This window comes from Charadrius vociferus, unplaced genomic scaffold (assembly GCF_000708025.1).
Source record: "Charadrius vociferus isolate BGI_N301 unplaced genomic scaffold, ASM70802v2 scaffold15, whole genome shotgun sequence".
In the NCBI taxonomy this organism is placed as follows: domain Eukaryota; kingdom Metazoa; phylum Chordata; class Aves; order Charadriiformes; family Charadriidae; genus Charadrius; species Charadrius vociferus.
The window spans coordinates 15,918,687-15,930,848 of NW_009650064.1; the positions used below are offsets into that span (position 1 = coordinate 15,918,687).

Genomic DNA, 12,162 nt, shown 5'->3' on the forward strand with positions numbered 1-12,162 from the left:
ACCTATATTCTGTTTTCCTAAAAAAAAAAAAACAACCCAAAACTTATGGTTAGGATTAATGAATTGAATAAAATTTTTACGATTTAGGGAATTAAAGTGACCTATAGGTGTTTTTATATTATAGCATAGGAAGCTGTTAGTGGATAAAAAAATAATAGCTTTTTTTCAGACAGTGGTTAGATGGGTACTTCGTAATGAAGGCTTTGGTTCAGCATCTCTCTTACAAAGCTGGAGAATATCAGAGAAACCAAAGATGCTTTGGCAGGATTGACATTTCCCTTTATTTCAGTATAGGGGAAAGCCTATACTCTGCTTTTGGAACAGCCATGGGCATATGGGTTGAGGCAAAGCTGGTGAGTCAGGTGATACCTTCCGTCAGTCCAAATGATTGAACTGAGAAACAGAGACAAGCTTCGGGGCATGGAAGACCAGGGGCAAGTCACATGTACTTGAAACCTGTTTTTTCCAGCTATATGATTTGTGATAATACAAGGTAGAACTTCCTCCTACGAAGCTTGTCTCTTACATCTGTACACCATAATGACTTCAACAACATCACCATTATTGAAGTATGGGCACTGCATGTAAAGAAAAGGGAAAGAGAGCTCAAAGATCATGTGGAATTGAATGTTAAATGAAAGGAAAAAAAGAATGTGGGTAATATTATTTTAATAGCAATTTAAAAGAAATATTCTAAGAGACTGAGAACTTTTGGTTATGTCTATATAGCCATTTGGCACTATTTATTGCCACAGAAATAACTCTTACTTTTTTTTCATTTTAAAATGGAATTTTTTTTTTCTTAGGCAATGTTGACAGTTTTCTATAAAAATGTCAAATGCTTCAAGTTCTGGTCATTAAATCTTTGCTCCTCCTCACAAAACTGACGAACGCCATAACTAAAATTATGCAAATAAAAAAACCCGCCATGATTTACAACACAGATAAACTAAAATACTGTAGTCCTTAATTAACAGATATACTCATGAGCTTTTTAACAGAAAGCAAGATACGCGAGATGCTTTTAGTAGAAGTTGCAATTTTGCAACATAAGTCTGTACAAAACCTCCAGGCAGCACGCTGTGAAGGAAGTACCTGTGTCCCAGGAAATGCTTTTTCCATAAATCCTTGTTAACAGTAGCTTTCCCCCAACCCCAAACTATTTACAAATATATGCATTTTGCAAGCTCAAAGCACCTTGTTTCACATCTTTATGAATGCATGCATTGACATTTCATCCTTTCATGTGCAAATTCTAAAATTCATTGTAACCAAGAAAACAAAAAAAGTTAAAATAGTTCAAAATCTGTCTACAATCATAAGTGAAAGGATCAAAAATGTCAGATGTTGCAGAACACTGGCTCCTAACAGAGCTCTCTTTATTTTATTCACTGTTCTTCAGTCATTTTTTTCCCCGTTTTTTTTCAGTTTGTTACAAAAAGCAGTCTTTTTTTTTAAATTAAACAGTATTTAAACTAAACAACTCTTCATGCCATGCAAAAATAACATTTTATGCACTTTTTTTTTTGAGGCTTTCCATGTTTTAGTTCATAGGCATTACTAACTGTGTTTTAAGAAAAGTTATTTTTATTGCTTTTGTAACTAGTCACATGCTAGTTTCACGTGTGGGACAGTAACCAGTTTCTCCTGGACTTGAATGAATTTCTGGGGCAAATAAATGGTTTTCCATTTTGTGACCTTCTTGGTTACTGTCTTTCTTTACCTCACCCACAGCATGGTAAATGTCTTGGGTACAGTTGTGGCTCATGCTTTTGGGTGAAGAGCTGACCTGTGGCTCCTCTGTTAAATGGTTGCCATCACTGTCTTTATCCCCACAGCAATTTGTCTTGATATCCTGTTGCTTTTCATGTTTTATACCATGTAACTCCATAAACTCTTCTTCTTCTCCAGTGTCTATTTCAGTGAAGCTCCTCCTCTCTTTTGAAGGGAAAGTGAAAATCTTTTGTTTGGGAAAGAGAGGGGATGATTTTTTAACAGGTCCCTGACAAAGTGCAGATGCGTCAGCACCAAGTAAAGGTCGTTCACCCTGGGGTGAATTTTCTTCTAGGAGAATGGTGCTGATGTGCTGAGGGGTGGCCTGTGAGAAGTCTGCTCCTGCCATTACTGGCAGTGGCCTTGCAGTGCTCGGTGGAGTTTGTGGAGCACCACCTCTATTGTCTTTAAAATTAACTTTAAGGGATCTAGATTTTAATGGGTTGCTACCTTTCATGGAACTTTTGGGGCTTTCCATGGCAGTGTCTAAATGCAAATGACCATGCAAAACAGTTTGGGATCCACTGCCATCACTGATAACAGCTCTGTCGATTATATTATAGTCAAAGGTGACATCGGTTGGAGAAAACATTCTGTCTTTTGTGAACGGTATAAACTGAGAACTCCTTACTCTTTGGTTGTCTTCCAGGTTAACAGCATCAGCTGGAAATCTCATTTGCAAGTGAGAGCCAGGAAACAGAGAAAGGGGAGATCTCTCCGTTTCCGTGAAGTCAGTTGCACAACTGGCAAAACTGTCGATACTGGATGTGCTTCTCATGTCGGTTATGATGTCTGTAGGTCCAGTTGGCAATGGATCTCTCTGACCCGTAACTTCTTCCATTTCTATTTCTTCTTCATACACAGGTGGCTTTGCTGACTGGTCTTGGTAACCAGCATTAAGATTAGGCTGAGACTGAGTTTTAGTAATTTCGTTATACAACATCTCCAGTTTTTGGGCACTGAGGTGCTGTGGGCTGGAGGATGCTGCAGCATTGTTTAACTGCTCGTGGGAGTCTTGTTGACTAACTTCTTGGTATTTGTTCTCATAAGACTTGTTTGAGCTTGTTTCAGACATTGTCCTTCTGGCCCATTTCCACCGGCTTGGGGACAAGTGGTTGTCATCAGGTGTCTCTTTTGGATTGGCTGCTTCTCCAGGCTTACCTGAATCTACTGCTACATCTATCATTTCCATACTGCGAGCAAAGGCATCTTTCAGGTTCATGGAGACAATGCTGCCATTTCTTTTAGCTCGCTCAAGTGCTTCTCTCCTCTTAATTGCCTTCTCCTGTCTTTTCTGCTCCTTATAAAACTCTGAGAAATTGTTCACAATAATTGGTATGGGCAGGGCTATGACCAGCACTCCAGCGATACAGCAAAGTCCTCCAACTATTTTGCCTAATAACGTTTTAGGATAAATGTCACCGTATCCTACAGTAGTCATAGTGATTGTTGCCCACCAGAATGATGCAGGGATACTGGTAAATTTTGTAGCATCCTCATCCTTTTCAGCAAAGAATACAAGACTTGAAAATATCATTATTCCCATGGCTAAAAATAATATCAACAAGCCCAACTCATTGTAACTCCGCCTGAGCGTAAACCCTAAAGACTGAAGGCCTGTTGAATGTCTGGCGAGCTTAAGAATCCTTAGGATCCTCATAATACGAAATATCTGAACCACACGTCTGACGTTTTGGAACTGCAGGACACTTTTATTGGACTCCGTGAGGAAAATAGTGACATAGTACGGCAAGATAGCCAGTAAGTCAATGACATTTAACGGGCCTTTGAAGAACTTCCACTTATTTGGTGAGGACAGAAAACGCAAAAGGTACTCCATGGTAAACCAAGCAATACACACAGCTTCAACGTGTGCTAGCTGAGGGTTGTCATTTGGCTGCCCAAATTCATCTATTTCTTGAAGCTCTGGCAGTGTGTTAAGAGACAAAGCAATAGTGGACAGTACGATGAACAGAATGGACACAATGGCCAAAATCTGTAAAACAAAATAAACAACGTTTTGGTTAGACTGATACCAGTGTATTTGTCAGGGCTTGCTTAAATCCTTTCAAATGTGCATGTGGCAAATAACCTCAGAATGATGGAGGCTGCTTTGGCTGCTGCATTCAGTATTTTGTTATAATGTTTTTATTTTTGCATAGAGAGAAAACATTAGAATCATCTTAGAGACGGTCAAAACCTGATGGTTTTGCTGCTTGCAGTAAGCCAGTTCATTTCAGAAAGCAGACCATGACTGGTCTTAACCATTTTTAAATTACAACAAAAGGTGTTATGTATTATTACAAGTTACCAAGTGAAGGATTTAAAGTTCCTGCTAATGTGCAGAACATTATTAATTTTCTGCATTAAGTGTAATTATGTAAAACTTCACATGGTGCAGAAAAGTGATTGGGAAATACCTTGTGTAAGCTGTCAATTTAGTACTACATAGTGCACACTTCCCTAGCCACATGTAAATTTATGAGACAAAAGTCAAAGTAAACAAGAAGCATTGTTCAGGAGATTAGTCTTGCTGAATTGTCATGTCTAGACAAATTTCAGGTGCTACAAGAATTGAAGGTATTTTATAGCCTTGAATTAGGTCGAGAACAAGATGTTTAAAAGTAAGCACTTGTGTGAAGGTGAACACAGTTTCTCGTCATGATTAAACTCTGTAAGTAGATGAATGCTTCCTAGAAATAATGTTTCAGTTTCTGTCCCAGGAGATAGGTTTTCTGAAATATTTTGTCATCCGTTTTGATAAAGTTCAGGTGCCTCCACACATCACAGCATTCTATTTTGCCTGGAATAACTGGTCATTTGCATTTACAGAACCAATATTATGAGAAAAGAAATGAATCTATCAGAGAACCTAATGGTTTTGCTACAAAGTTAAGTTATTTATACTCAAAGGAATATGGGCAGCTTTGAGATAGTGTGTGAAGTGTTAAACTGATGCAAAAATTCCTATAAAACTTGGAAAAAAGCATATTTGTTTTGGTTAGAAGTCCTAAGTAAATCCAGGTTTCTATTAGAAATACTAAAATAAATTGTTTTCTGTTTTAAAGCTCAGTTTAAGCTCATTCAAAAAAGCATTTGCTCTCATTTCTCAGAAGTGGTACTGTTAAATCTATTTGGTGATGTTTGGTGTACTTCCAAGGACACACTAAGTCTGACAAAATTACTGTGATACCCAAGAAAAGCGAAATGCAGCTAAGCAGAATGCAGATGTGATGAGTATATGGGGAGAGATTGGTCACAGCAGTGGTAACAGCTCCAGGGATGGAAAGGCCACCTCACTCTAACTTTGAGAAAAATAGCAGCAAGCCTGTTTCATCTAGGGGTTAGTAAGAGCAAATTCAGCTCTCTAAGCACAAACTGAAATTGCTCATGGTGTGAGGGTCTGTATTTGGCATCATCTTGTACTTATGTGCTATCTTTGGCCTTTTTCAGCTAATAATAGTACAGAACAGGTAGCACCTTTCATATTTTGAAGTATTCCAAACAGATTTGTATCTTCCCCTACCAGCGCAGCTTCTGCCTTTTTTTTTTTTTTTTGGCCTTTTTTATTGAAGGAATAAGATACATTTTTTTCTCCTGCCAAGTGAGTTGTGGACCACCTGTCTTCATCGTTCATATAGCACATTCAGAAAACATACTCTGGTCAATCTAGCCTATTTAGAAGGGCTATACATCCCTTTAAAATAACAGCAAAAGAAGGCAATACCTATGCAGGGCTGAATAATGCAATTGGCGAAGTCCTGGAGCGAGGACAGCGGCAGACAAAAGGCCACGCTGTTGGAGAGCAATAACTGCCTTTCAAACTGCAAAAGTTGCCTATATCAGCTTTCACAATGAAAAACTTTGAAGCTTAAATACAGTATACTAAGGTTCTCCACGTCACTGAAATTACTGTGGAATAACTAATGCATGCTCAAGTTCTCCAGCATACTCAGGAAAATAATTATACTTTCAGAATTCAAAGAACAAATAATCATGGCATGGATTTAAATTGTTGAGCTTGCAGTTTCTGTCAAACTGATTGCTTCCTCGTTGGGGCTGGCATCACAATGTAAATAACAGCATAGGAAAAAGCTGTACAATATAAGGACATGATTACTTGACATGCGTTGTTCCTAAAAAATAAAGTCATGAGAACGGATATGCCTGATTGTCATCAAACTGGTTTTAATTAGAAAACACTGGCGTTTCAGTCTGTCACAGGGAGTTTATTTTATTCCTGAATGTTCACCAGCATACAAAAGACCCTAGAAAAGAGGCGAGTCAATGTATAGCACCCCTTCTTACACTGTGTGACAATGCTAAAACTCCCTGCATTTTATAGGTCTTGAATACAAAACTTTCCTGTTCAGAGTTGCCACCCAGGGTGTTTTATTGACAACAACCATCTATCTGTTTGTTCCAGCTGGTATTCATATGCTGGTAACACGCAAGCCTGAACTCTGCCAGCTATTTCAATAAAATTTACAGAATAGCAGGCCTGGAATTTTTAGTGAGAGATATATATATCTCTCATCTATAAGCATGAGTCTGTTCTTGGTGAAAAAAAATTTATAGCAAAAGAAAGTATTTTTGTTTCTTCTAATGTAAGAATCTCAAGCTTTGGTTTGTCTGGGACTTTGTTTATAATTAAAGTTCTGCATCATTCCACACAGAGTATGTTTTAATTATTGCAATTGATTAGATTTTACAACTCATTAGGCAAAGAATGGCAGGGGATCACTAGGAAGAACAATAGCAACTATGAGAAAAAAGAAGAGTAAAAAAAGGGGCTCCTTATTCTGAGTCTACATAAAGAACACTTTGCTGATTGTATTACGCTGGTAAATCCTCATGGACCAGATGTACCTTATATTAACAGAAGCACTGAGTTTGTAAGAAAGACCCGTGGCAATCTGCTCGGCTAGCTATGCTGATACAGAAGAGTAAACAAAACTTCCACTGACTGAATCTTTACCAGAAAAACTTCCTGTGTTCTGGGCATGTTTCTGGAACTGTAGTCTGGACTGAAATGCCTGGAAAATTTTGTGTACTCCAGGTAATCAGTCTATGACTACAGTTTAGCTATATAAATCTGGACAGACTATATTTAATCTGCATTTCAGACTATCAACAATAGTTTGTTTAAATGAGAGATTCTGGCAGTTTATGTCATTTAGCTATGGTTCTACAAAAACATATAAAAATCCAACTCTTATTAAACTGTAAAAATATTCCCTTATAAATTGCAAAATGCATCTAAAATAATGGACAGATTTAAATTCCTTTCTTATAGGCTGGATATGAGATGTTTGGATCTGCTGCTGAGGCAATGAATAGTAAAATATTCCTTGAATTAACGATGCAGTCTGAACAGGCTGCTCCAGATACTGTTGTTTCTGATTTTTGTGGGGACAAGAACTGGTAGCAATCTGAAAATGTAGTGGTTTCTCAGTATTAAATTGCCACTAAAACCTGGCCTTTTTTTCCTGTGCATTCATCTCATTACTCATTATTGCCAGCACTGTGAGGATTTCTGCATAGATTGAGCATACAAATTGAGGCAGAAAAGAAACGTGTAATGGAATAGGCTTCAAATTGCTCTTTGCAGTTCTGCAACAACTGATATTGTGAAAAGGCTCCTGACATAACTGACATGCCAGTGGTATTATATAAAGCAGAGAAAAAGTGTACATTATGTTCATACTACACAGAAAGGGAAAAGTATACTCTTGCTCAGGGAAAGTTCAGTTGAGCTATATCTAACAGCCAGTGAAGTGTATTTGATTAATATAGGTTTCAATCTGGTAAAACTGTATTAACAATGTTGTTTCCTTTTAGTTCTTGTTCCAGGGTGGGATCTAGGGTAGGATCTAGACCATTTAAATAACAGACAGCAATACAGTCTCATTACTTTTCAAATCTCTAGCCTCCATAGACACTGAAATTTATCAGACTGTTACATATTCTTCTCTTTCTGCATTTAAATGTATGATATGGTCTTCAAATAAAGTGCTGTGGCAGTATCTTTAGCTCTGGCTTTAGAAAAAAACTCAGAAAAAACAGTCTTTGTTCAGCTTTTGAAAGACTTCTGGTAACATTTCTGGAGAACTGTACCAAATTTCTTGAGCGCTTGGCTGTATATTCTCAGAAGCATCTGCTCTTGGGAAAGAGGCGTTTAGATCTAGATTTGGGCAAATAGATAGCTGGAGTTGGTCTAGGTTCTTCAGAGAAACCTGAGAGCTACCAAGTGCTGTAGCCAGCAGGCCATGCTGCGTCTTCCATAAAAGCGTCCTTAGCCTGCAGCGCAGAGCTCCCAGCTTGCGCCCAGACAATCCATCGACTCACAGCCACACTGGCAGAAGCAGAAGGTCAGATCATGGAAGCTGTCATTCCTGTGAGGGAGTAAGCCCATGAAAGCGGAAGACATAATTGTAGGCTTGATGGGAAGTTTATGGAAATCAGTTTAAATCAGCAGCACCCTTTACTGTTAACAGTATCCAGATTGTGATATTGAGTTTGCAACTGAATGGAACAAAAAGTTTTGCTCAGTAGGAGCACTGTCTTGTACATCTGCTGAAATGTCTGTGTGTCCTGTACTTGACACCTGAGATATCCAAATGAGATGCTCATTGGAGCAGCAAAGACAACACTACAAAACGAGTTGCCTTCCAACAATAAGCATTATCACATGAGGAATTTCAAGAATAGCCAGAACATCAGTCTGTAGGTATTTAGGGGAAGGGGCCATTACAGTTTCCTTCAGCAATGCAAAGGAGAAGCACATTTTTACATTTGTACAAACTGGATAAGTGCAAGGATATTTTACCAGCTAATAATAGCACTTACCAGTACAGCACCATGGCACTGCCTTCAGCAGCTGCCAGCGCTGTTCCTTGCTAGACACTGCAGAACAAGGTCATGAGACAACATCTCTGTCCTTGGTCTCTTCATTGTCTCCCTTCATTGTGCCCTGGGACTTCCCAGTTACAAGCATCCCCTCTTGCTTCTGGCCCATGATTCTACATCGTTCTGCTCTGCAGGGAGGACTGTATTCAGCTCACACCTGCCTTCTGGCAATTCTGCACTCAAAATGTTTCCTGGTGTGTCACAGCTCACATCATGAACAGTCTGGAAGACTTAGAAGTCTGCTACTTTGAATCTCAGGTTTCAACAGGCCACACTGAAAAAGTTCAACAGAGGCAAGGCATTTTGCTACTGATAACAGGGTATGGCGCTTACTGGCTAATGTCTTTATTAACATAAGGTCCTTGGCCAGGAGACATAAAAAAGGAGACAAATAGGGACAAACCCTACTTGGATCTGGTCCAAACTGGAATGCGATGGAGTTACGGCAAGCCTTAAGCATGCCTATTCTAGCCAATCTTAACAGTTCTGCAACACAGAAAATTATGTAGGGATAGAGGTATTGTATATGCTTGCAAATATTCCTTGTCTTAGGTCATGGAAAAATTCATTGCCAGTTACTAAAATTAGACCTAGGTACCAATTTAAAATTATCCTAAAACTAATACTGAAAAATAAATAAAGACATCAGCCTCCAGTCAGGTCAGGTACTCTGACCTCAGCCTCCACTTTGTCATTATTAGAACTGAGTCAGTACTTGCAAGAGTGAAGACAGAACTTCATGATATAGTAAGAACGAAGTTGATAACATTCTGTTATAAAGTCTCAAAACAGATGTCCTTTGTAGTTATCTTACAGGGCCTGCAAACCATTATTCCAAGTGGAAAATTGCCACTGCTGATGCACATCAATCCTTTCAGAGTACACCATCTCTTTTTACCTCTCTAGAATAACCTCTGATTGCAGACTCCCAGCAGAGGTCTAACAGCTCCACATAGAATACAGTGTTTAATTTTTGAAAAATAAGATGGAGGAGAGGGGAATAATTTAACAGAATAACATAAATTTAGTTCATCTTACAGCTCTATCACAGTTGCCCTTTCAGGAACACATCTGATAATTGCTCTGACAGCATGTGTAATCACTGAACAGCGTCTCTCTGCTACTCTTGATCTCCTTCCTTGATGACATTATTTAGAATTCTGACCTTTCATTTCCACTTTTTCCTAGATCATTATTATGAACATTTCTAAGGACTCAATTTGAATGTTCTTCATTGATCTTTCTGGGATATTCATTAAGCTTGACATTAACCTCCATATATGAAGATTAAGCTCTCAGTATTGTACTTATCTGGTGCCTAAATGATGCACAGTCTTTTCTTTTTGTCTCTTTGCATTGGGATGACTTGTCACCTTAAAAGCTTAGTCTAGAAATGCTCATTTAAGAGGTTTTCACTAAAGATTTAATGACTAGTTCCATTGACACTCCCTATCGTATCTTTTAATATGAGAAGTGGCTACTAGTTCATCAGTAGATGAGCAGCCACTGCTCTATCTGAAGTTCAGATTGACAGACCCACGTTCCCATTAAGCTAGTGAATTCGAGTACTTCTAGATGTTTATTCGTGGGTCCATGAAGTTCAGTGGTGACTCTGCCTAGGTAGTTATTTCTTAAGTGGCATATGTTCAGGGATGTGCTGCGCTATCAAGATCACCCAGACTGGGAGCCAACATGTAGTAGTGAAGCTGAGGGCAGGTAGTCAAAGGGACTGCCTTTGCTTCTGGAATGCAGTGTCCTTCAGGTCTCTGTCTGAGGAGGCTCAAGGGAGGCTCAATGAAATTGCTGCATACCAATTCCAGTGTGCACGGGAGACTAATGATGGTAACAGCAGCATGATCATAATGATGTTAAGTCTAGCGGGAGGGGTAATAACAGGTAGTTAAAACAGCTTTTACCACTAGGTCACTCAGACTTCTTCAACTGGCTCTGGTAGGTTTACCTGACCTGAGAAACTACTACTGTCCTGGCACATCCTTCACGTCAAAAGTTCGGTCATAAAGCCTTTCTGTGTAGCTGATATCCTTCCTGCTTGAGAGCCCTGCATGAACTCCATTTTTTTCACAAAGCCTTTCCCTCTTCCACTTTGTGCTGACCTTCCCATTCCATAGACTAATATTTGCCTTAGAAGGCCAAGACTCTCAGAGGGAATAAATCTGCTCAGGAAAGGATCCTATGTTCTTTTAGAGCAGCCTGGTATACTTCTGGTTTAAATTAACAGTAATAAAATACATGTCGCCTGCATTCTGTTACAGGTAAATTACTGTTTGTTTGGTTTTATTCTATTAGGATAACAGTAATAGAATACGTCCCTCCTGCACTCTGTGGTGTGTGAACTGCATTTACTTAATGTCTTGATTATTGCTTCAGGGAAGGATGACCTTGGGGTTTGCACCACCTAGAATTTCAGCATCAGGACTTAGTAAAATGTGAGTTTGAGCATTTGATTTTGGCTGAATACGGAGGTGGCTTGGTATAAGGCAATCTTCCAGTGGATAAAATGGGAAAATGAGAACTCTAGGAATGTGGACTGAGTCTCTATGAATCTGAACACAAGGGCCATTAAAGTCTCTGTCATGGTTTCAGCTGGGATAGAGTTGACTTTCTGACTGGTAGCTGCTATAACACTATGTTTTGGATTTGGGATGAAAATAGTGGTGGTAAAACACCGATGTTTTTGGTTGTTCCTAAGCAGTCAAGGCGTTTTCTGCTCCTCACAGCACTCTGCCAGCGAGTCGGCTGGGAGTGCACAAGAAGTTGGGAGGAGACACAGCTGGGAGAGCTGACCCCAAGTGAACAAGGAAATATTCCATACCATATAACGTCATGCTTGCATATAAATCTGGGGGAAGAATAAGGAAGGGGGGGACGTTCAGAGTTATGCCATTTGTCTTCCCATTTAACCATTAGGCACGATGGAGCCCTGCTTTCCTGGAGATGGCTGAACACCTGCCTGCCCATGGGAAGCAGTGAATGAATCCCTTGTTCTGCTCTGCTTGCGTGCGTGACTTTTGCTCAACCTATTGCACTGCCTTTGTCTCAACCCACAAGTTTTTCTCACTTGTACTCTCCCGATTCTCTCCCCCATCCCCCAGTGGGGACAGTGAGCGAGCGGGTGTTTGGTCCTAGTTGCTGGCTGGGGTTAAAGCACAACAGTCTATTAGAACACTAGTGGCACATCAGCTGCATAGTAGAAAATTAAGTACAGCATGGCTAAAAATTCTAGGCTGTATTTACTAAATACTGTGACCAAGAAGTGATGACAAAGATCTTGGAGACCACAGAAATTGCACCAGTAATAGGCAACGGATCGCAAGTGTGACTACTAGCTGGATCGTCAGCACAGCCCTGAAGAACCCTGCTGGCATTAATTATGAACAAAAGTTGAGGATAATACTGGGCTTATCTGTTAGACCGGCAAAGATGGGAGACCTCACGTAGTCACAGATGAAGGCAGTCTTC

General features: G+C 39.5%; 1 protein-coding gene across 1 annotated transcript in view; it reads right to left on the reverse strand.

Annotated features, from left to right (window-relative positions):
* Window positions 1-1,606: 1,606 nt before the first annotated feature.
* The window catches only part of KCNB2 (potassium voltage-gated channel, Shab-related subfamily, member 2), a 179,802-nt gene continuing 169,246 nt past the window's right edge, over window positions 1,607-12,162 (reverse strand). Inside the window, exon 2 of the mRNA XM_009891902.1 lies at window positions 1,607-3,769. Within this exon, the coding sequence (XP_009890204.1) occupies window positions 1,607-3,769 (2,163 nt within the window). The remainder of the gene's footprint in view (window positions 3,770-12,162) is intronic.